We start from the raw sequence: 20819 nt of genomic DNA on the forward strand, positions 1-20819 counted from the left end.
AATATCTTGAATTTCCATAAACATTGCTCTCTGGGAAACTCCACAATCATCCCAACTTACTCATTACATACACGTGGTACTGAGGACGTTTCGGACACATGACACTCAACCACAGTCCTGTGAGCCATGGGCTCCTCACATGGGAATGGGTTCACTCATTGAAATTTGTTTGACGGACTCTTTCATTTAAAAGTACCTAACAGTACTATGTGGCCATACAAATTTAGTGTGCGTGGCCCAAGCAGGAATGTAATGTAATGGTCTGGTGGATCTTTAGACCTCTTGGATTTTTGCAGACCTTGTCACATCTGCAGACTGCACTTGTAGTCATTTGAAAGCCACTTTATTTGACATTTTATTCTTACAATGAATTTGTTCTCTGCATTTAACCCATCCTATTGTATAGGAGCAAGGGGCAGCTGCAGCACCCGGGGACCAACTCCAGTTATTCTTTCCATTGCCTTGGTCAGGGGTACAGACAGCAGTATTAATTCCAACATGCATGTATTTGATGGTGGGAGGAAACTGGAGCACTCGGAGGAAACCCACACAGACACAGGGAGAACATGCAAACTCCACAAGGAAAGGAACTGGGACGGTCTGGGGTTTGAACCCAGGACCTTCTTGCTGTGAGGCGACAGTACTAACCACTGGGCCACCATGCCGTTTGTTCATTAGCTTGGGTCATTAACAGAATATTTTGGGTGCTCACCCCCCCCCTCAGGCACCCCTGCAGGTATTTCTCTGAGAAGCTCTTCATAGCATATTTGTGGGTGCTTCATCTGGAGAGTTGCATCTTGGGGTGTTAACCCTCCCTTCCCTTGTTGCTATCTCTTCAAGCTGCCCTCTATCTCTCCAGTTGTCACCACAGTATTCGTGGTTGTCATCCAGCCTTTTCCTGGAAGTCACTGGCATCGACATCCTGAGTTCTTTGATACAATGTGGTGCAGCCTGGGCACATCAGTAATGAACCCAGGTTCATCAGGTGTTTTGAGTCTTAACATCAGACACCCTCACCCAAGTGACCCAGCTGGGGGTGATCAAGCCTCAACTTGTGTCCAGGTAGCGTATTACACCATGCCTCACCCACCCCCCACCCCCACCTGGGAAGCCTTTTCAATAGCTTCCAAGATTTTCCTAATGGCCTTTCTTCTTTGCAGCCCACATATCCCCAAGAGTCCCAGGATCCGGTGTAGAGACTGGGCTACAAAGCCCCTTCAGCCCACTTCAACTGGCTCCCAGTGGGCCTTCCACCCATTCCTCTGACACTCAGCTACCAGCTCTACATACCTGGCTCTCTTCTTTTCTTGCGTCGCCTCAATTCGATCTTCCCAGGGTACAGTTAGCTCTAGCAAAATTAGAATGAACATAGGCAATTTTTCCTCTACCCCAGCTAGTCTCCTGTGGGGTCCATCGAGGTTCTATCCTAGTTCCCATTCTTTTCTCTATATACGTGCTTCCCCTCAGTCAAATCATTCAAAAATATGACATTTCGTTCCACTGTTATGCTGATGACACTCGACTTTATCTCCCCCTGAAACCAAACAACCAGTCTAATCTAGTCAGCCTCTTGATCTGCCTTGAGGACATTAAGTGCTGGATGTTACAAAACTTCCTAAAGCTGAATGAAGGCAAGTCTAAAGCTGTCCTTTTGCCCCCCCCAACCGACTACGTTAAAGTGCTTACGAACAGTCTTCGCAACCTGTCCACCCTTGTTAAACATCATGTGAAAAACGTTGGTGTGATATTTGATTCCACCTTCAAGTTTGACAAGCAAATTAATGCTGTAGTGAAAGCCAGTTTTTCCAGCTTCGTACTATTGCCAAAATCAAGCAGTTTCTCTCTTAATGATCTCAAGAAAGTCATCCACACTTTTATACCCCCCCCCCCCGCCGCCACTTAGACTACTGCAACTCCTCCATGTATACTGGATTAGTCAGTCGTCCCTGTCCCGCCTGCAACTGTTCCAGAACACCACAGCTAGGCTCCTGAGGGACTATATTACCCCTATCCCTGGCCTCTCTCCACTGGCTGCCTGTATGGTTCAGAATTGATTTTAAGGTTGTCCTGTTTGTTTATAAAGCCCTCAATGGACTGGTCCCGTCCTATATCGCAGACCATTTAACCCTTTATTTGTTACTATGGGAAACTTTGTTCTTACACACCCATGGAATTTTTAGCCCTCAAGATTGTCTGACAGTCAGTAGCAAAGCATGATGGTTATTTGTAATTCTTTCCTCCTAATATCTATTGTCTACCTCTTGTAATGAACAATCACCCAGGCCTGCAAAGACATCAGTGTTAGCCAAACGGTGTCTAAATTCAGGGGTTATCCAGGTTCTACACTGGTCTCTTGAGACAAACTTCAGGGCTAAAAAAATCCCATGAGTGTGTAAGAACAAATTTGCCAAGAGTAACGATTGATACATGAGGCCCCAGGTCCCTCAGGTCAGCTGACTTGGGATTCCTTGCTGTCTCGCAATCTTAATTTAAGTTCAGGGGTGACCATGCCTTTGCGGCTGCAGCCCCTAGACTGTGGAACAGCATTCCCCTCCCTATCAGACCTACCCCTCCATCGACTCTTTTAATTCCAGGCTCAAAAGTTTTATTCACAAATGTTTGAATCCTCCTGATGTGGCTGATTTATGACTTGTGCCCATGCCCATGGGTAGCTTGTCTATGAGTGCCTACGAGCTACTTTGTGACCCGTTTATGTTGGTGTTTCTTGTATTTGTGTTTTTAGCTACCTGCTCTGGTCTGTACAGCGCTTTGGTCAATGTGGGTTGTTTTTAAATTGACGTTGACTTGACTTTGATATATTTTTGTGTTCCTAGGAATTTTGCCAACAGATGTCTACAATGAATTCTGTAATGATAAGCAACCATTTCCCTCTCTTCGTTATAATGAGAACCCAACGCCAAGCTAAATGCAAAAATCTGTCATCTTAATATTGTTTTGTTCATTTGTACCCATAATTTAGATCACATTTTACTAAAATAAGAGCTGCTTATTAGTGAAAAAGATGTATGTATAATGAAGAGTTGGTCTTGAAATTTGCCGAAAGTCCCAAAACATATTCTGTGAGGTCTGGGTGTCTGCTCTTGAGCAAGGCAGTGTTAACCGGACAGATTTCTGGCCCAGATTTGGGCCAGTGTTTGCTGGAAACATGATGTCAAACTGTTTTGACTTTGTTTATTGTTCAACCTTCAGGTCTGAACCTCATGCCTCACATCCTACTGCCAAAGAGCCTGCTGGACCTGCTGCAGTTCCCGCTGGGCCACTGCCACCGCTGCAGCCAGCCCATGTTCACCATCGTCTACCCAAAGCTCTTCCCCCTCAAGGAGACCGCCCTGGCAGGGGTACACCGCAGGTGAGAATGGCCACACCCCGTTCCTCCCCCAAAGTACCTCCAGGGCTATCCCCCATCAGCCTGATGGTAGTTGACCTATGGCTGCTAAGTTAAGGCTCCCACTCAATTTGCAGTTGTGGCCATTATGTATGTTTATTGTATGTCACACTGTATGAAGGGGAAAAAGGTAAACTCTTGATACTTCCACCTTGTCAGACTGTGAGTTGAAGTATGATTACTGTCACACTGTGTGAATAGTGACAATATGATCTATGTCAACCGACCCTATTCATGGTAAAAAGGCAACCCATTCTCAAGGATGTTCAAAATCTTATGGGGGAAAAAATGCAAACAACAGTTTTCAGCAGTTTTTTTTCTTTTCTTTTTTTTTTGCCGAAGGAACACACCCAAAAAAACCCAAAAAATTATAAGAATTTGGACCTGGTCTTGGCTTGGCAGAAGAGCACATGAATTGGCAGTTCGGTATAATAATATCCCCAGCCAGTTTTCATGAAACTGTCTGCACAAAGGTATTCAGGACTAGCAGGTGATTTTCAATAACTTCCCATCAGTACACGCAAACTACACACAGAGTACTCAGCACTGTGACGCTTTCATTAGAAATGATGTCATTTCCTACAATGCTGCTATTGGTCCCTCATCAGGATAGTGTGGTTGTCATAGTTTTTATTGTCGTAACCCCTACACAATCACAGCCCAAATTTTCTGACAGTCCTAGAACTTGGTCAGAGCCTATGTCTCCGGGGATCGACAGTCTCTTCAGCTGCCCTTAACTCTTATCACACCAAGGCACCCAAGACAACCAACCATTGTTCATGCCAAGTAATGAGTCCACAATTTAAAGAAATTCTCTGAGATGCCATCAAGAAGGCCAGAATCGCACTGTGTAGGCTTTTAGTCAAGCAGACACTTTTAAAACCATTTACTGACCAGACCATTGATTTCTTTACACGAAATGTGAAAGCATGTAGTCTCTGTACACACACAAGCACGCACACACACACACACGCACGTGCGCGCACACACGCACACTGAATTGATTCATGCTGGCGTACATTCTATTACAGCCCTGTCTCTGTCAACTCTAACACCCCTCATTCCTTAATCTGTTCCCGTTTCCTTCCTTTCCAGAACAACTGTGAGTTTTGTTGCCTACTGCTGCTCCATCCACTGCCTACAGACGTTTGACCTCCAGGGATGACCCCGTCTCATCGGCTCCCCCTGCCTTCCGCTCCGTAGATGCTGATTAATTCTGCAAAAAAACGGACGGTTGACGGTTTGTTACGAGTTAGCAAATAAACGGCGGAGTGGATGTTGGTGTTCTTTGTGCCATTACAGTGGGGGTTAGGTGCTTGACTGACAGGACTCGAACCACTGACAAGCCGCCTTTGGAGACGTTGGCAGCCGGCAGGTGATGGACTATGACTTAATGTATCTGAGTTTTTCAACGTACCTTTAGGAAAGACATCGCGCTCAAGTTGGCGTTTGGGTCACCGGCAGTAAAACTTGCCTGGGTCCAACTGTGTGGCGCAGTATGTCGTAGGATTTTACTTCCACTAGAGTCAGCACATCTGCTGCCACACAGGATGATGCTCTACTCATTCAGATGGATCTGTGAAGTATCTGTCAGTATTAAAATGTGAAGTGACTACTAACCCCTTCTTTGGATACAGAAGTTTGTGAAGAACGAGCAGTCTCCCCATGGTTTTTTTTTCTTAAAATCAACCGTCTTTTGGAATATTAATTATTTTTTTTCTATCACACTATAGCAAAACATGTTGCCATACAAACATCTCGCTGATCTGAGACCCATGCTTGTGCTATGAGGCGTGTGGTACATTTTTCATGTCACGGATAGTACAGAAGCATGTGAAGAGTTCTATTTTAAAACATCGCATATTCATTTTTGAAAATCTAAATCACTGAAGTTTCACCTCCAAAATACAAAAAACAAAACTAAACGATAAAATCGGCATGTTGTCGACCCAAGGACTGAAGTAACGTGAATGTAAAGGCAAAGTAAGAAACAGTCCGTCTGGAACGCCGCTGAAATCATTTTGTAACAAAGTACACACAGTATGATGCAATTATGGATTAACTTGATGGATGAAGAAAGTGTTGTACAGCAATTCTAAAGTATTTATTTTTTAAAACAGATTTTATTTAAGATTTTTAATACATTTGAATGTTATTTCCCCCTACGTTCCCCTGGGGGATAGGGGGGAAAGAAGGATTAATTCTAAGAGTAGTTTTGGAGAAGCGTTTTATGACCTTTAGGAGCTTTAGACCACAAAAAATGAATATGAGGAGTACATTTACCCACCCCGATTACCACCACGCATATTATTACTACGACTTGAACGACTTGTGGCTTCACTGAAGCAGCGCTGGCTGCAGTAGGGGGCAGTGACTCCATCCTGCCCTCTATAGTCCACATCCTGATGCCCTCTGTGACGTCATGATGGAGTGACTGCACGCTGGGGAATAAACATCGCTGGGTAGGAAGCATCATATGAGTTCATCTGAATTTTAACTGTTTCACCAGCCAACAATGTTTAGGCAGTAATGGGAATATTGATTGATTGATTGATTGATTGATTGATTGATTCTTCATGTAAACATATGAAAATTAAAAAACATTAAAAAAAAGATACAATATATAATTGGCAACAGAATGTGAAGGAGAATTGCCTCAAAACCCTCAAGGGGCTTGAAGAGTGGCATTCTCCAGGCAGCACGCTACAGGAAACAATCACAGCAATGTGGTACGAACAATTTGTATCTATCAACAGTTCCACATATAGCAAATATGTAAATATTGGTTGTTTAGCAAAGTGATGGCTGGTTGTTACAAGAATTAAACAATTACTGAGCCAAAAAAAAAAAAATCAAACTTAGAGCACCTCTGTTTCTCTACAAGTTAGATGCCTAAACACTTCTCAGTGTGTGAATAGAGGACAACACTCTTGTTATTTGGGTATCTTTCTAAAGTTCAGCAGCATTTCTCCAAGCTTTCAGGAAAATTGTGAGACTTCCAGATCTGCAGCCCCGCTTTAACAGATTATAACTGGCACACCGTTCTGAAATAAAACATCTTGACGGTAGAACAAGTATCTTTCTGATTAGCAGTCATACAGAATTGCCCCCCCCCAACACACACACACACACACACACACACACACACACACACACACACACACAACACGTTGAGTGTGTAACGTGTGGTGGAAATGTCTTCCCCAACCAGATTTAACACTCGTGACCGAAGGCCACTTTACAAGCACTGAACATGGAAGATGCCACATGTCATGTTCACATCCACACAAACAGCTGTCCCATGCTCATACAGTCTTTAAAAATGTGTGGCCAAGTTGGGGGTGTCCGGGTGGCATGGCGGTCTATTCCGTTGTCTACCAACACCGGGATCGCCAGTTCGAATCCCCATGCTACCTCCAGCTAGGTCGGGCGTCCCTGCAGACACAATTGGCCGTGTCTGTGGGTGGGAAGCCGGATGTGGGTATGCGTCCTGGTTGCTGCACTAGTGCCTCCTCTGGTCAGTCGGTGGCGCCTGTTCGGGGGGGAGGGGGAACTTGGGGGAATAGCGTGATCCTCCCACGCGCTACATCCCCCTGGCGAAACTCTTCAATATCAGATGAAAAATGTGGTAGTCTGCAGCCCTCCCTGGATTGGCAGAGGGGGTGGAGCAGCGACCGGGATGGCTCGGAAGAGTGGGGTAATTGGCAGGATACAATTGCGGAGAAAAGGGGGGGGGTATATATATATGTGTGGCCAAGTTGTATCAGTGAACTCCTGAGAGGGCAAACGTTTCTGGTTAAATCCCTACTCGATGGATGAAGAAAGTGTTGTACAGCAATTTTTCCTGTCAAATTGTGCTTTAGCATGTTCGCTAAGCTAGCTAACATGCTAGCTAGCTAAGCTAGCATGTTAGCTAGCATGCTAATTTTTCCTGTCAAATTGTGCTTTAGCATCATTTTTCCTGTCAAATTGTGCTATAGCGTGACATTAAAAACCACTTCCTGTTCAACCATTGGAAGTTCCTCTGGACAAAATGTTCAGCGAAATCACTAAAATGTATCTTCAGCATCTTGTCTAGTGGGACAATAAAACTTGAACCTAACTTTCAAATGAGCAGGTATTAACATACCCAAGAAAGAGCTTTTAATGCAAGGCGCTGTATCTTATTGGGGGGGGGGGGGCAAAAAGTCACCCATGGTTCAATTTTCACATCTTAAAAATCTTGAGGATCAGGTCTGCTTTTCTGTTGTTCTAACTCTGTGCTGGTAATGAAGAACGTCTGTTGATGTGGACCACATGACCGGGACACAAGACCTGACATATCTTACTGTTGACAGACGCTTAATCCACAGTACGTGGAAAATAACACATCTGTCGCACATTCGCAGGTTTGTAAGTGTTCATAGCAATCAAAGATTCCCGAAAACTGATCACCGGTTTACCCAGTTTGAGTTGCATGACTTCTGCAGAGAGACCACATGCTTTCACAACTTTGTCGAAATGAACACAAGGCCGTTCATGTTTGTAACCATTGTACTGAGCAGTTCTAATTTATGATCATTTGGTTGATTTGAATGTGCTGCGCTGGGCAATAAACGTTGACTGATCTTTACCTTGATGTTGCTCCTCGCTTGTGTTCTCATGCACCGCTGCACGAGCACGACACAGAACGAGAGCGGAAACATTTTTGCATGACCATAAGTAAAACAGACACGTGTTCGGTATCTAGTAGGGCATGCGCGACTGCTACATTTTAGTAGTCGCCAACTACTCCCAAAAAGTAGTCGATATAAATGGCTGCCGTGCATCACCCAGGTGGGTGCTACACATTGGTGGTGGTTAAAGTGAGTTACCCCCTTCAATGTGAAGCATGTTGGATGTCTATAAAAGCGCTATATAAATTTAATGATTATTATTAAATAAATTATTCTTAAAGGAAATGTAAGTGCTGCTGACAACATACATAAAATCAAAACCCAAGTAGGCTTTATTTTCAGGTAATTAAATGTCTGGTCCCTCCAAAAAATAATTAGCGGCTAGGCTATATGCAATCTTTTCATTAGCCTAACAACATAGAATGACCATGGATGATGGGAACAAGCCTGGCATGTCACCGCACAAACATAAATGGAAACCAAACTCGACGCAAAACCAGCTTCTAAGCTTCTTGCCCAGCTTGTCCATGAAAGGAAAAATAACCAAAGGTCAATGTGGACTTGGGATCAGCTCCCAGTCTAGCAGCAGCCACTTCTGGTATGGTCCTTGTGATTCAGGAGTCCTCTGCACTGCTTCTAATGTTTTGCAGATTTAAGAGCTAGCGTTAAAGCTAAAAGGCTTCATGAATCACTCTTGGCTAAAAAGAAAACTCTGTTTCGAGATTAGGAGTGACACGGCCATAGTTTTTGGGATTTACTCCTGAGTCGGCCAGTTAGCACCTCCTGTGAGCCACAAGACGTTTCACGAATTTGGCCCCAGATGGTTTGTAAGATGTTTGTAAGTCCTTCCACCTGATATAACCAGGCTCTACATCTTTGTGAGGCAAACTTGAGGACCAAAAACAAGGCCCCTGGGCTTCGAATGCACATCTTAACTTGTGAATCAGCTTCATATGGTATTGTCTGATCCGTGGGATGCTGGCGTGAGACTCTGCTCGTAGTTAGTTCTACTTTTCACCACGGTGTGTTGCAGTGGTCACAGCCAGACAAACAACGTTTCAGCGTTTTTTTACTAAGCCAGCCAATTTACTAGATGGATCACTCCACCACGGATCCCCACTGTAGCGGGGGCTCCTCTCAGAGAGGGTTTTGTACTTATGCGCGTCAAATCCACCTTTACAATCCCATTAAGGCGTGACATTCCTTTAAGCTCTGCTCATATTCTTAAGGGGGGGGCTTGTTTCCGGCGCGCTCCCTAAATCCCTTTCTCTATCATCTCTCTCTTCTCACTGCCCCCATCATGCAACCTTCCAGCCACCAGAGGACATGGGCCCCTCAGATGCTCGTAAAGACATAAAGGGATGATTCACACCAAGAAAACCTGTTTGGAGCGACTGGCCTCAAGTGAAGCGTGCAGCACTCAGACTTCCCCCAGACTCCCCTCAGACTTCCCCCAGTCTGGAGAAAAATACATCTTTTTCATGTCAGCCAGGGAAGACGGCTGTTAGATTCCGTCGTAAATAGTGAAAACTCACTTACTGGTGTTTTAGTCCCATACACACATTGTAATGTTAAATGGAAATACAATGCAGAAAGAGATACAATGGGCCAAAGTCTGTAGAACTGAGCCCATCTTCCTGCCTGCTGTCTGTCTATCTGTCTCTGTCAGCTTTCCATCTCTACCAGTCATTCCCACAGGGAACCAGTGAAGACCGATGGGAAGGACGCAGTCAGGAAATGCTAGCTGCCAGTTGCCCAATGGAAATGAAGGATGAAAATAACGTCTTGTAACAGTGGTGTCCTGCCGTCTTGCCGAGGACGAGAGACCAGCCGTTTCCAGGAGAGGGAGCTGGTGGAGGAGGAAACGTTAGATGGCAAGGAGACGTGATGACAAGTCATGATGATGATGCATTTTTTTTTCAGACTGCACATTCACTAACAGCAGATCTCCAAGTGCTACTACTTCACAGCACTAACAAGAAAAATAAGTGGGTATAAAAACGGGACGGCACAGTGGCGCGGGGGTTAGCCCAGTCGCCTCAGCAAAAAGGTCCTGGGTTCGAGCCCCGGGGTAGTCCAACCTTGGAGGACGTCCTCTGTGGAGTTTGCATGTTCTCCCCATGTCTGCGTGGGTTTCCTCCCACAGTCCAAAGATATGTACAGTGGGGAGAACAAGTATTTGATACACTGCCGATTTTGCAGGTTTTCCCACTTACAAAGCATGTAGAGGTCTGTAATTTTTATCATAGGTACACTTCAACTGTGAGAGACGGAATCTAAAACAAAAATTCCAGAAAATCCCATTGTATGATTTTTAAATAATTAATTTGCATTTTATTGCATGACATAAGTATTTGATCACCTACCAACCAGTAAGAATTCCAGCTCTCACAGACCTGTTAGTTTTTCTTTAAGAAGCCCTCCTGTTCTCCACTCATTACCTGTGCTAACTGCACCTGTTTTAACTCGTTACCTGTATAAAAGATACCTGTCTACACAATCAATCAGACTCCAACCTCTCCACAATGGCCGAGACCAGAGAGCTGTCTAAGGACATCAGGGACAAAATTGTAGACCTGCACAAGGCTGGGATGGGCCACAGGACAATAGGCAAGCAGCTTGGTGAGAAGGCAACAACTGTTGGCACAATTATTAGAAAATGGAAGAAGTTCAAGATGACGGTCAATCTCCCTCGGTCTGGGGCTCCATGCAAGATCTCACCTCGTGGGGCATCAGTGATCATGAGAAAGGTGAGGGATCAGCCCAGAACTACACGGCAGGACCTGGCCAATGACCTGAAGAGAGCTGGGACCACAGTCTCAAAGAAAACCATTAGTAACACATGACGCCGTCATGGATTAAAATCCTGCAGCGCATGCAAGGTCCCCCTGCTCAAGCCAGCGCATGTCCAGGCCCGTCTGAAGTTTGCCAATGACCATCTGGATGATCCAGAGGAGGAATGGGAGAAGGTCATGTGGTCCTGGAGTGGCCTAGCCAGTCTCCAGACCTGAATCCAATAGAAAATCTTTGGAGGGAGATGAAAGTCCGTGTTGCCCAGCGTCAGCCCCGAAATCTGAAGGATCTGGAGAAGATCTGTATGGAGGAGTGGGCCAAAATCCCTGCTGCAGTGTGTGCAAACCTGGTCAAGAACTACAGGAAACGTCTGATCTCTGTAATTGCAAACAAAGGTTTCTTTACCAAATATTAAGTTCTGTTTTTCTGATGTATCAAATACTTATGTCATGCAATAAAAAGAAAATTAATTACTTAAAAATCATACAATGTGATTTTCTGGATTTTTGTTTTAGGTGTGTGTGTGTGTGTGTGTGTGGGCCCTGTGTGATGGCCTGGCGGCCTGTGTGATGGCCTGGCGGCCTGTCCAGGGTGTCTCCCCGCCTGCCACCCAGTGACTGCTGGGATAGGCTCCAGCATCCCTGCGACCCTGACAGCAGGATAAGCGGTTTGGATAGTGGATGGATGGATGGATGGATGATCTGATTGAAATGTTGCAGGAGAAGTGACAACTGTTTCACATCCAACCAAAATCAGTGATGTTGGTCTCTCTCTCTGGCTGACTTCCATGTTAAGTGGACTTAAATCAGCACTATTTGGGGACTCATGGCTGCCGTGGCTGTACTAAATATATACAGGTAATATCCATCCATCCATCTGTCCACAGGTAACATATTACTAATATATTAATTATATAGAAATTAGTATATTATTAATCATATATTAACTAATATATATTGATCATATAATATATTATCTAATATAACATAGCATATTATTAATAATACATTAACTATCCATCCATTGTCTGAACGGCTTATCCTGCTGTCAGGGTGGCGGGGATGCTGGAGCCTATCCCAGCAGTCACTGGGGGGCAGGCGGGGAGACACCCTGGGACAGGCCGCCAGGCCATCACAGGGCCATATATTGATTAATATATACTAATATATGCAGGTATGCTGGTATACTGTGGTATACCAGCATACCCATTACCCTTCCCTGAAACCCAGCGGGACGTTTCAGGCACACAGGTAATTCAAACCTGATAAATGTGTGTAATTTGAGGTCATACAGAAATAATCAGTTTGATTTGTTGGTAGAACATGATATAATGACAAGAGGGATTTAAGCAGGTCGTTTTCTCACAGGCGCACACACCCGTCTCATGTGGGGATACGTGTGTTGTCGCTATAAGGGAGTCTGGCAAGTAGGATTCTTGGAGCGGTCTTGAACAAACACACACTCCATTAAGACTTTATCAAAGTCACCTCCAAGGTCTTAACACAAGGGAGCGACCTGCCGGTACATGCATGCAGCACCTACATACATTCTGATATGCACATACACACACACACATACTGTAAACGCACACATCCGCAGCCCCAAGAATGCCGGAGACAACCACAAACGTTTGCACATGCACGCACACATGAACAAGCACATACAGACATCTTGTACACACAGACACACATGCACACGTTTCATAGAAGTGTTTTTCCATGAACTCCTTTACTTGTATTGATTGTGTATTGCATCTTACTGTGAGCACACCACCGAGTCCAATTCCATGCAGACTTATACCAGGCTAATAAAAACAAGTGGATCAGATGAAGGCTTTCTCAAACACAAACACACACACATGTTACTTGCTCTCACTAGCAGTGGCCCTGTTGTAAAGTTTATAATAGTGATATCCAGCATTATAAAGGCTGCAGACTTTGGCAGTTGTATAATTATTATTTTTTGATTCTAAGCAGATGACTGAAATATAGTCACTGGGAATAATATTCAGAGGATCACTTCATGGTAGATAAAGTTCTGTCATGGTAAATTTATTTCCTGCTTCCTCGCCAAGATCATGACTCATGCAAATCTCTGTACCGATGAAACCCGCAGTTAAATCATCCTCTCTACAACAATTCTGATTTCTTATTCTCCTAATTCTTTGGCCTAGCTTTCAGCAAGGGAGGGGAGAGAGCAAACTGCACAAAATGACACAATCCCACTTATGAGCGTTTTCTTTTGGATGCTTATACTTGTATCCCTGGCTGGTGCAATGATGAGATCAGGCAGGAGTCTCCGTGGACTATGATGTTCGCGGATGACATTGTGATCTGTAGTGAGAGTAGGGAGCAGGTTGAGGACAGCCTGGAGAGGTGGAGGTATGCACTGGAGAGAAGAGGAATGAAAGTCAGTAGCAGCAAGATGGAATACCTATGCGTGAATGAGAGGGAGGACAGCAGAATAGTGAGGATGCAAGGAGTAGAGGTGAAAAAGCGTATGAGTTTAAATACTTGGGGTCAACTGTTCAAAGTAACGGGGAGTGCAGAAGAGAGGTGAAGAAGAGAGTGCAGTGAGAGTGATTTATGACAGGATACCAGCAAGAGTTAAAGGGAAGGTTAACAAGATGGTTGTGAGACCAGCTATGTTGTATGGTTTGGAGACGGTGGCACTGACGAAAAGACAGGAGGTGGAGCTGGAGGTGGCAGAGATGAAGATGCTAAGATTTTCACTGGGAGTGACAAAGGAGGACAGGATTAGGAACGAGTGAATTAGAGGGACAGCCCAGGTTGGACGGTTTGGAGACAAAGCAAGAGAGGCAAGCTTGAGATGGTTTGGACATGTGTGGAGGAAAGATGCTGGGTATATTAGGAGAAGGATGCTGAATATGGAGCTGCCAGGGAAGAGGAAGGTCAAAGAGGAGGTTTATGGATGTGGTGATGGAGGACATTCAGGTGGCTGGCGTGACAGAGGAAGATGCAGAGAACAGGAAGAAATGGAAACAGATGATCCACTGTGGCGACCCTTCACAGGAGCAGCCAAAATAATGGTAGTAGATACTGGTATCCTTGGTCCACCCTTGACTCTGCCTGATGGTATGACCTTCCAATGGTTTTGTCGCGATGGTCCAATACTAGACGTTCACCTTCCCGTGCTAGTAGTCACAACAACAGTCATGCTCTATTTTGCACCCCATTAAATAAAATACCTCCCATAACGCTCCCACTTTTCTCCTTAACACATTGATAAATTAGCTATTTCTCTGTCTCCCCGTATTGACTTGATTGACCAAGGACCTTTGAAGTACTGATAGTAGAGTAGAAGCCTAATGCTGTTACTTAGTCTCATCTCTCACTGTGAGCAAGGCCAGATCAGAAGACCACCTATGGCGTACACCAAGAAAGCGCTCAATCTACTGCTGAAGCGCATTGCATTTTAATGTATGAAATGTTCTATATAAATAAAGCTTGATTGATTGATTCTTAGTCAAACTGAGACAACTTTGCATCCAATTTTTAAGTAGTTCAAACCAAGCCAGATGTTTAAACTGCTAAAATTGTCAAACTTTGTGAAGTATATGTAAAAAACAGCCCACTCCAATTTGTCTGTTCAGTGGTTGTTTTTTAGTGTTAGTTTTGCTTTATTTTCAGTTTCATAGGCGCAATTTTGAGTGCATCCACTACTAGCACTATTTCTGTTTCTACTAATACTAATATTACCCAGGGAGCAAAATTAATGCCCATCGGCCAGATGGTACACTGTAACATCCAACTTTACATTTTCTCCAATAACTTCTGCACCTTAACTCATACAAAAAAATGTCCCTCTATTCCTTTGATCAATACACATCTACCTAAATAGACCATGCCCATTTCTGTCTGACTAGATTTTCGCCATTTTGAATTTTGTCCAATTTTTTTTTTCACTGGTCCATCTAAGCTTCTTCATCTGATTCACATGAGACTTGGTGTGAGCCATTTAGGCACTGACCTCCACCAAAATATTGTGAGGATGACTGATAGGCCCAATGGTTCTGCTGTTATCAATTAATTAACTTTTAACAATATGTGCCTGAGCTCAAACTTGGCCATAACTCAATGACCATTCATCTAATTAATTCAGGATTTGAAACAAACAGAGTATTCCAATGGCGTTCTCCTTAAAGGATGTTGAGTTCTAATGGAAAACTCTTCTCCTTGTCTGCTCCCATCACTTGTGGAGTACCTCAAGGCTGCATTTTAGGGCCCATATTATTTGCCTTTTACATGCTCCCCTTGGACTGTATCTTCCAAAAGCACGATATCTCCTACCATTGCTACGCGGATGAGACCTAGCTATACCTTCCATTGGAACCTAGTAATATTAATAACACAGTCTCTCCTTGATTGCCTCCGGGATGTTGGATGGCAAAAAGACTTTCTTCAATTAAATGAAAGTAAGACCGAAGCGGTCATATTTGGTCCCTCCCACACCATCGGGGATATCACTTAGGGCCTCTGGCACCTAACCTTCGTACCCATGCCAGAAATTTTGGTGTCAATTTCGATCCAGTTTTAAAATTTGAAAAACAAATTAACTTGTTAGTGGAAGGTTGCTTCTTCCAGCAAAGAAATATTGGCAGACTCAAATCATTTCACCATCTGAAGATAGTCACTAATGCCTTAATTTCCTCTCAGATGGATTACTGCAATGCTCTATATTTGGGAATTAGTCAGTCATCCCTGTCTTGCTTGCAGCCGGTGCAGAATGCTGCAACTAGACTCCTAACTGGTACCAGGAAGAGGGACAGTATCACGACTGTACTGGCGTCACTGCATTGGGCACCTGTCCAGTATAGGACTGAGTTCAAGGTTCTGTTATTTGTTTATAAAGCTATATATGGCCTGGCACTCCAGTACATCTCTGAGCTTCTCTGCCCCCTTTCCAACCCCAAATTTCTCAGATCCTCAAACCAGCTGCTCTTTGCTCTCCCACGTTTGAGGATAAGGGGTAAGGGTGATCGTGCATTCGCAGTAGCCACCCCAAAGCTTTGGAATAATTTGTCATTTTCAATGAAGTTTTCTCCTTCTGTTGATGCTTTAAGGCTAACTTTAAGACCGACATGTTTTGAGTGTCCTTAAGGTTTTAGTGGGGGGTCCCCCCCCCCCATTTTTTATGCTTCTGCGTGTTCCTTATTTACTTGTGTATGCTTATGGGTTAGTGATGTTATGTTATGTCTTCTGCTTTTTTGTGTTTACTGTCATTTTATTTTATTCTGTTTTGTTGTGCTGGACTTTTGTCAACTCCGCTTGTTTTAAAATGTGCTTCATAAACACATAAACACTACTACTTGACTACTCCTAGGGGGCGTCACAAATAGGAAGTTTATATCTCGTAATCGACCATGTGGCGTTCTACATTATGTTTAATTGCTGTAGTCTGGAGTCACGTCCAAGTTGACTTACAACTCAATTTAGTGGCGATTGATGTAAGTGGGCGTGGTTTGTGACATCACATTTCCATGTTACGCTCAAATTAGGGCTGCACGGTGATACAGGCACGACGTGGTATCGGCCGATATAGGCTTTATCAGGAAATATCGGCATCGGCCCAAAAGGCTGATATGACAGGCCGATAAGGTGACGCTTTAATTATGCGCACGCGACGTGAACCAATGACCAGGCATGCACGCGGCGCGTCACATAGGCGGGGCCGAGCGGGGTTCTTTTACCTGCTACACCAACTGCGTCTGTGGCGCGTGCCAGCCACGTTTTCTGAGGAGTCTTCGGAGGAGAGTTCAAGAGGCTACTTAGGAAAACTGGTAAGTAAAGCGGCGAATGCTTCAACTATTACTGAATTAATTAACTAGTCGTTTTAACTACAGGATAATTTGATTTAGTATTTTGATGTGCAATGAAAACCCCCCCACAAGGTTGCATCGCTGCGGCGAACTGCCTGCGGGACGATGGGGTACTTGTTGTGATCATGTTTAACCAGATTGTACTTGTGTGTTGGGGGGTCGCGCAGCCGCGTGTAGAGAAGAGGAAGACAGACCAGCCGCGTGAAAACCGAGCGCGGCAGTGGGATGCCCGCGTGGGTGTACGTGGCACGTGTGGTCGTGTCAGGAAAGGGCGCCCGACGTAAAGTTTTGCCGAATCAGTATGCGGACTGACAAGACCGTACCGGATCGGTGGAGGTCCGTATTAACAACGCCCAGCATTGGTGCTGCGCCCTCACAGGGGTCCTGATGGAAACTGAAACCTGCCGTGGCGACCCCAGACCCCAAACAGGGAACAAGCTGAAAGAAGAGGAAGCAACAGCGTCGGTTCCGTCCACCACAGGGGAGGCTTGATGTTCTCTGCGCTTAGGTGGAACAAATATGGGCATATGTCGCCATCGGCCCGTGTGAGTTGGGAAATATCGGATATCGGCCAAATCCAAACCAACGACTCCTAGAGGATAAATACTGAGTCTCATCAGCAGCCAGTCAGACTAGTGTTACCGGTTATTTTCTTGCCCGGTGCGGGATTCGATCCGGGGTGTACTGCACCACAAGGCGACATCACTAACCGCTCGGCTAACGTGTCTTATTAGTAGTTTACACTAGCTTGGTCTAGTCAGAAAGGCGCGAACTGAGGAAGCCTCTTGGATGAGAGGCGAAACGTCTTCACGGATATATACCAAGTCCAGTTGCACTCGATTCAACTCCTTTGGAGAACCATGACCCGGATGAATGAGAACATTCACAGACAAGATATCGGCCAAGATATCGGCCAACACATCCGGTATCGTGCGTCCCCGCTCAGCTCCTAAGAGAAACGGCCGTGTTGGTAACTCGTCCTCTGACGTCAGCACAAGCCCCGTTCTACTTTCTCGTTACTCAGTATGGCTCAGTTTGGTGTAGCGACCAGGGGTTAAAGTGGGATTTGGTAAGTGGGGGATCCCTGAAATCAGGAAATTAACCCTACGAGCACATGCACACACATACACCCACTACATGCTCGATAAATCACTGGCTACATGTTCAATTTAAAAATTGAAATGCATTTTAATCAGTCTTTTGTATTAGTTGAAAGTGCCACAACTAGCCAGCAACGTCAGCTACTAGCTAGCAACGTTACCGGGTGGAAGATAGCTAGTTAGCTAGCTAGCTAGCTAACGTTACGTTCGCTAACGTTAGTTGCTTGAATGAAAACCACAGCAGAGCTAGACAAAACTATTGGAAATACTATTGGAAATACACTGAAGGTACTCACTCTTTATGCCCCCCAATCCAGGATAATAGTGCAGGTAGCAGGTTGACGCTCTCTCGAGTCTTGTCTGCCTGGTGCGGTGAACTGACCCTGACCCGTGAGTGTGAAGCCAGTCTCTTCTGACGTCATGTCTGGTGAAGCCACACAGCAGGCAGGTGCGGGTCACGTGAGGACGCTGTGGTGTATTGGATCGAGCACTCGGTGCTCGATTGTGTTGGACTGTCACCACTACTGAGTTCTGTAATGCACTGGTCGAGCCTAGTAGTGTGTGATGTCTCCGTCAGTAAAGATCAGACTTGTGCCGCATCCTCGTCTCCGTGTACTTATATATAATAGTGATTAAGTTAGTAACCCACGAATAGTAACACTACAATAGTGTACATAAGAGAAGACACAACATGGTGTCAGAAGACGGAGACATCACACACTACTAGGCTCGACCAGTGTATTACAGAACTCAGTAGTGGTGACAGTCCAACACAATCGAGCACCGAGTGCTCGATCCAATACACCACAAACGCGATATCATTCAAACTTTTAGAAAAAGTAAAGTAGTATAAAAATAGAAGAACGACTTTATTTGCGATTTATTTTGTAATGCTTGTGAATTGGCTGCATCATGTTTTTTGTTTTAAATGTTACTGTGACGAAAAGGTCGAAATTACTCCTGTCTACAGAGTGCCGCCGGACCTCAGCTCCGGTTGACTTGGGGGAGGAGGAGGAGGGGAAGTGCCGGTGTCGGGATCCGGGGAGCTCCGGCCCACTGTAATCACTGGTAGTGACCGTTTGGATCGGCATCCTGGGGGGGGGGGGTGACACGGCGCGTTTTAACGACGGAGTCACGATCCGACGGGTCGCAGATTTTGGCTGGAGCATGAGACCGGCACGTGAGACTGCTGACGGTGCGCCTGCACTTGAGGTTATTATTACACCTCCACGTACCGACTGAGGAAAAGATCAACTCACCAAAAAAACATGTCCCGCCGAGGCGGCTGAGAAACAGCTGAGGAGGGTTACTCCCCTTTAGCGGAGAAGGAGGCGCTACTACACTTGAGGAGGAGGAGGAGGAGCTAGGCTTTGACAAGAAGCCCTTGCTGCGCGGAGTTTGTCAGTTTCCTAAAAGCGGCGGGGCGGTGCGGACGTGTCGGGGGGCGCAGTGAAAACCCAGAGCCGCGGCACCGAGCGGAGGATCCGGAGGGGCGCGGGGTAAGTGAGGAGCACGCAGGGAGGCGGGAGCGACGTGATTGGATTACACGTGTTCTCCACATACTTCATGTGTCCTTTCAGCACGCCGCGCGAGTCGGCGCGTCTTCTCTCCCCGCGCGAGCCAGTAGTTTTGTCCACCGTCATGTGCGTATGTACACACACACACGCACGTGTGTGTGTGTACATACGCACATGGGTGTGTGTGCGTGTGTCATATATCTATCGATCTGTCTAGATCGATAGATATGTGTGTGTGTATGTATGTATGTATGTATATATATATATATATATATATATATATATATGTGTATATATATGTGTGTGTGTATATATATATGTATATATATATATATATGTATATATATATGTCGGTGTACTGTGAGTAGGTTTACGGTGAAGCGCCACAGAAGTGGTCTGATGAGGTCTTCGTTGGGAACCAGACTTTGATCGCGTGACCTGAGCGGCGGACCAGGTCGCACTGAAACCTTCGGACGCGCGACCGCCGCAGGAGCTGGCTCGTGAATGTTGCCCGTCTAAAGAACCCCGTTTTGTCGGGGTATTCACGTGCGCTGGATCGGCTCGTGGCGGACTGACGGGAGGGCCGGGTCCCTGTGCACGCGCCGTGTCCGGCCGCCCGTGTGCGACTCCCGTCTGTTCAGCACGCACACGCGCCACGCCGCCACACATGAGACCGGATCACGTCAGACGCGGGTACACGTGCGTTCAGGTGTTTCTCTACTGGCGCGTGGAGGTCTACTCGAGTTGTAGCCGCTTCGGGTGCGCGTGTGTGCGCGCGCGTGTTTGTAATGAGGTTCTCTATTTTGGAGAGAGAGTAGAACAAATGAACGGTGAATATGAGAAATAGCGCCGTGGGGGGGAACATAAAGGGGTTTATTGGGGGGGGGGTCAGTATATTCTATATGAAACCCAGGATTTCAAAAGCAACTGTCCTCTCAAATACAACTTGTTTTAAAAGATAACTTTTGAGTTTAAATTGATATGCACGCTAATTACGGGATCATTTTAATTGGGCTAATTAAGTGGGGGGTTTAATGGTGATGAGTCGGTTATGGAATGGTTGTTCTTATCTCTAAATCTAAATGTTGAGGTTTAGGGTGGACAATGGTCAGTCTGTCTGGCTGTCTGTCTGGCTGTCAGTCTGGCTGGCTGGCTGTCAGTCTGTCTGGCTGTCAGTCTGTCTGGCTGTCTGTCTGGCTGTCAGTCTGGCTGGCTGGCTGTCAGTCTGTCTGGCTGTCAGTCTGGCTGTCAGTCTGGCTGGCTGTCTGTCAGTCTGGCTGTCAGTCTGTCTGTCTGGCTGTCAGTCTGGCTGGCTGTCAGTCTGGCTGGCTGGCTGGCTGGCTGTCAGGCTGGCTGGCTGTCTGGCTGGCTGTCTGTCAGTCTGGCTGGCTGTCAGTCTGGCTGGCTGGCTGTCTGTCAGTCTGGCTGGCTGTCTGTCTGTCTGTCAGTCTGGCTGTCTGTCTGTCAGTCTGGCTGTCAGTCTGGCTGGCTGGCTGTCTGTCAGTCTGG

At 45.7% G+C, this 20819-nt stretch overlaps 2 protein-coding genes across 2 annotated transcripts in view; both read left to right on the top strand.

Annotated features, from left to right (window-relative positions):
- lrrc28 (leucine rich repeat containing 28) overlaps positions 1–6541 on the top strand; it is a 33380-nt gene extending 26839 nt beyond the window's left edge. Inside the window, exons 9-10 of the mRNA XM_056278219.1 lie at positions 3211–3370; positions 4502–6541. Coding sequence (XP_056134194.1) covers positions 3211–3370; positions 4502–4571 — 230 coding nt within the window. The 3' untranslated portion in view covers positions 4572–6541. The remainder of the gene's footprint in view (positions 1–3210; positions 3371–4501) is intronic.
- A 12676-nt stretch (positions 6542–19217) lies between these two features.
- The window catches only part of LOC130111265 (myocyte-specific enhancer factor 2A-like), a 116918-nt gene continuing 115316 nt past the window's right edge, over positions 19218–20819 (top strand). The window contains exon 1 of the mRNA XM_056278392.1: positions 19218–19292. The gene's annotated coding sequence lies outside the window, so the exon portion shown is untranslated. The remainder of the gene's footprint in view (positions 19293–20819) is intronic.

Source organism: Lampris incognitus, chromosome 4 (assembly GCF_029633865.1).
Source record: "Lampris incognitus isolate fLamInc1 chromosome 4, fLamInc1.hap2, whole genome shotgun sequence".
NCBI classification, from domain to species: domain Eukaryota; kingdom Metazoa; phylum Chordata; class Actinopteri; order Lampriformes; family Lampridae; genus Lampris; species Lampris incognitus.